Genomic DNA, 4,708 nt, shown 5'->3' on the forward strand with positions numbered 1-4,708 from the left:
TGGGGTTGTTAACCAATGTCATAAAACAGCATGTGTGTTACTGTTACATGAGAAACTATCTGTTCTGTAAGCCTTCACCTGAAGTACAATAAAATATTAAAAAAAAAAAAAGAATTGAGGTGGGTTGGGATTGAGTTGAGTTATAGTAAGAGTAAATCTACCTGTGGTTTTCTCCCGCCCTTTTCTTCAAGCTTGATCCTTCTGGGCTTTTGACTGAGAGCCTGCCAGATCTGGAGGCTGACTCAGCACAGGAAGATTGCTGCAGGTCCGGTGCCCCTTGCCCTACTCTGTTATAAAACTTGGCAAATTTCTCGAAGATGAGACCAGTCCTGTGCTGGAGTCCATCATTTTCCCTGTCAAGCCTTTGCTTCCAAAGCTCCTCCAACATTGTAGGAGATTTACTCTACTTTTTATAAACTTTTGGGCTAAGGCATCAACTTCTTACACAGTTGAAGAGCTCAGCAAATGTCCCATGGCGAGAAAGAGCCATGGGTTTGAGCATCCTCAAGTTTCCAATTTGTTCCTCTAGTCCTATTCAAGTAGAAAATAGTTTCTAGTTATTCTTTCTCTTAGAAGAGGCTCTCTAGGCCCAAGAAGGAGCTCAGAATTTGCAAATCCTCCCAGGAAGTTAAAAAAAAGGCTGCTAATTTCAGTTCACCTTGGAAAAATTCTGCTGTCTGGAATTTTAGTTCCTCTGGTTCTTAGTTCTTCCAGAGCTTTCTAATGCTTTAAAAATGCATAATTTTTTGTAATTCATGTATTGTACCTAGTTTTTACAATGGGAGCAGTCACCTACCATGACCTACAGCATCCTGTCTAGAAATAGAAGTTCCTTGTTTTATTTTCTAAATAGATCAATATAAAGTTGCATTACTAAAGAAAGATAGTATCTCAAGAAAGTTGTGGGAAAATAATCAGCTGAGATGGTGATATTCTTATGTCAATTAAATGTTCCCTCGTAAGAATAACTATGGTGACAGTAGATTTCACAGACAGCGACTGTGTTGACTGTGTGCCAAGGAGCCTATCTACAAACATTCTACATCCACAGACTACAGCTGAATGTAATCACCACCAGCATACACTATGATTGCGACTCATAGAGACCCTATAGGGCAGAGTAGAACTGCCCCGCAGGGTTTCCAAGGAGCGATTGATGAATTCAAACTGCCAACCTTTTGGTTAGCAGCCTGAGCTCTTACTCACTGCGTCACTGGGGCTTCTAGGCTATATTAAAAAAAAAAAAAAAAAAACCCTTTGCCGTCGAGTCGATTCCAACTCATAGCAAGGAAAACTATAACTATCGCTAAAATCCCATTTAGAAAAATAAAGACAGGAAAGAGGAGCATGATATAGGGGACCCTGGTCCTCACCATGTATCGGATCTTTTTGGGCAGCAACTCTAAGATAAACCATCAACAATGTATGGTAACAGTTAAGAATGCAGACTCTGGAGCCAGACTGTCTAAGCTAAAATCCTGGTTCTACCATTTTCTATGTGGCTTTGGGCAAGTTACCTAACCTCTCTGTGCCTCCGTGTCTTCATCTGTAAAAATCAATACCTACTTCTGAGGGTTCTTAGGAGGCTTAACCAAGTTGATGTTTGTAAAGTGCTTAGAAAGTACCCGACAAATATTTAGCATACACATTCCCCACTCCACTTCTTTGGCTCTTTCCCGATTTCCCTCACAATAGAGACAATCTGGAGCCCTGGTGGCGCAGTGGTTAAGAGCTCAGCTGTTAACCAAAAGGTTGGCAGTTCAAATTCACTAGCTGCTCCTTGGAAACCCTATGGGGCCGTTCTACTCTGTCCTATAGAGTCATTATGAGTTGGAATAGACTCGACAGCAACGGGTTGGTTTTTGTTTTTTTGGTTTAGAGACAATCTGACGCCCATGGCATCTGCCCATTGGAAGAATTTATTTGCAATATCATTCTGGTGCAGTCCCAGAAATCAGAAACAAACATAAATAAATACATAAATTACAACGACGACAACAGAAACCTGTTAATGGGCCGATAGTCTTTTAGCTTCGATATCCCGCTTTGGGTTGACGCCTGGAGATTGCTTCAGGAGTGACCCATCACAGTCCCGGTTTCCAGACTTACTCTCTCGGTTTTCTTTTTTTGCTGGTTGTCTGTAAATTCAATTTGGGGCGCTCCTTTAACTGATCACCAACTCCAGAAATCTAGCTATGCATTCTGAATACGGAGTCCCTGGGTGGCACCAAAGGCCAAGTGCTGGGCTACTAAACAAAGGTTGGTGGTTCAGACCCACCCAGGGGCACCTCAGAAGAAGGGTGCCTGGCAAGCTGCTTTCGTAAGATCACAGCCATTGAAAACCCCATGGAGCACAGTTCTCCTCTGACACGCATGAGGTCGCCATGAGTCGGAATCAACTCAATGGCAACTGAAAGAAAGAAATCTGGATATGGGTTTGCCCTTCATGGCTCTGTTATTTGACACCGCAACGAGGCCTCTGCCTGTCCTTTTTATTCTTGCTCTTGAGTCCTGTTTTTATTGGAAACTCTCAGGGTAAACAATAGGCTCGGGTAGCAAGGCTGACGCTGGTTGTTTTAGAATTGGACCTAGAACACTAACTACTCTTCTGCATTCAAGTGCCTCTTCTCCACACGAGGGCTGAAACCATTTACGTCTTGCTTTGTTTCATTTTCTTTTGTTTTATTGAGAGGGTTCGGATGAGGGTGGAAGTGGCACCAGCAAAAAGTAGTAGATGCTTTGGAGCGGGATCAACCATCACATCTCCTCTGAGTTCTCCTCAGTATCCCCATTCTGATGCCCAGAATCTCATACTTTTGTAGTTGGCATATGACTTTAGGTCTGACAGAAAAACTGGATTCTGCAATGTTCTGCAGTCACAGATTGCTGGCTGCAGGTGGAAAGGGATGTACACAGCATCCTTGTCCCACTGTCCTGTTAATTTCTAGCTGACTTCAGGTGGGTAAGCACAGACTTAAGGGTGCCCTACTGAAGCAAGAGGGGCTAGCCAATACACCTGTATGTTCTGATGCTCTGCTGCCAAGACTGCTAAATCCCCAGTGTTTGAAGGCTCAGGGTCTGAGAGAGAACTTACAAGCACTAGCCTAGCCCACGGCTTAGCTTTGCTACCACAAAATAAAGCTTGAGGCTAGATACCCCCAGCTAGGTTGGAGGAAGTCTCCAGCACAGATACCCTACCTCCACTGAGCTGCTTTTCTGTTTCGTGCCTGTCGCTTGTAGCACCTAACTCTTGGAAGCAGTTTCTACGTTGGTATGGTATGATATTGCAAGGACTGTGAATGGACCTTCTTGGGTAAGGTGTCCAAACCAAAACCAAACCCACTGCTGTTGAGTCAATTCTGACTCATAGCAACCCTATAGGACAGAGTAGAACTGCCCCATAGGGTTTCCAAGGAGTGCCTGGTGGATTCCAACTGCCCCCCTTTCGGTTAGCAGCCATAGCTGACCGTAGCTCGCCATAGCTCTTAACCACTGTGCCTTGGGTTAATGTATTGGGGTCGGGAGTGGAGTCATATTGCCTTAAATGATGTTTGATTAGTAACTGTGTGGCTGGATGGAGGAGCAGTTACCTAGAATGGGGTGAAGCTTGAGAAATCCAAAATTATCTGTTACCAGCAGAATTAAAATTGTGATAAATGGGGAAAAAAAAGTACAAGATGTTGTAAGAACGTACATCATGGAAGGCAAAGGGAAAACAGACATCTGATTCTTTCTCGTGTAACCTAAAGGCACATCACACGTTAAGGTCCCTGGATGGTGCAAACAATTTGAACTCAGCAACCAACCAAAAGAGCAGTTCGAATCCACCCAGTGGTGCCTTTGAAGAAAAGCCTGGCAATCTACTTCCAAAAACTCAGCCATTGAAAACCCTGTGGAATGCAATTGTACTTTGACACATGGGGTCACCATGAGTCAGAGTCAACGAATTAACACAAGTCAACCAGTGTACCTCCTTCCTAAGTATTTTTTTACATTAATCGTTTTAATTCTGCAATTAACAGCCAGACTAGTTTGATGCAATTTCCAGAGGCAGTAATGCCGGGAGGTTTTATAATAAATGCTATCCTTTTTAACCCCAGTCCAGCCCCTTCACATCCAGGTATTGCTATCGCATCTCAAGCTCATTCACAATATTTGCTGCCACTGTCCCTCTCTCTCTTTCCTCCAACAGGTAATCCATCAGCTGAGGCTTTCAGAGAACGAAAGTGTGGCCCTGCAGGAAGTCCTGGGCTGGAGACGAAAGCTCTCTGAAGAAACAGAAGACTGGCAGCAAATCCTGCACCCCGCTGAGCCCAGAGGCCCTCCCCCGCCTCCCTGCAAAAAGCCCACTCTTCTGAAGAAGCCCGAAGGGGCGTCCTGCAACAGGCTTCCTTCGGGGCTCTGGGACACCACCATTTGATGTGGCCTGAATTGCAGACTCACGGAATAAAACTGCCTCGTGGTTCCAGGCTGCGCCAACAGCAGGCTGACTTCTGATACATGCTGGGTTCTCCCTCCACGCATTTACACAGAAAAAAAGCACAGGACGCAGAAGTGAAATATACAAGATTCCGTGTGTATGTGTGTATGTGTGAGTGTGCTTCCTTATCCATTGTGGGATGATACACTCTGATTTCCAGGCCCCAGGTTTGTAGGGCCATGCTGCTTATAGGCAGCAAGAGGAAAGGCCTGCAGAAGTGTGGGACCA

The 4,708-nt window shown here is 44.7% G+C and overlaps 1 protein-coding gene across 1 annotated transcript in view; it reads left to right on the forward strand.

Annotated features, from left to right (window-relative positions):
* MYO16 (myosin XVI) overlaps nt 1-4,420 on the forward strand; it is a 637,778-nt gene extending 633,358 nt beyond the window's left edge. The window contains exon 35 of the mRNA XM_004382940.2: nt 4,193-4,420. Within this exon, the coding sequence (XP_004382997.2) occupies nt 4,193-4,420 (228 nt within the window). The remainder of the gene's footprint in view (nt 1-4,192) is intronic.
* The last annotated feature ends 288 nt before the right edge of the window (nt 4,421-4,708 follow it).

The sequence above is a fragment of the Trichechus manatus genome, unplaced genomic scaffold, assembly GCF_000243295.1.
Source record: "Trichechus manatus latirostris isolate Lorelei unplaced genomic scaffold, TriManLat1.0 scaffold00102, whole genome shotgun sequence".
In the NCBI taxonomy this organism is placed as follows: domain Eukaryota; kingdom Metazoa; phylum Chordata; class Mammalia; order Sirenia; family Trichechidae; genus Trichechus; species Trichechus manatus.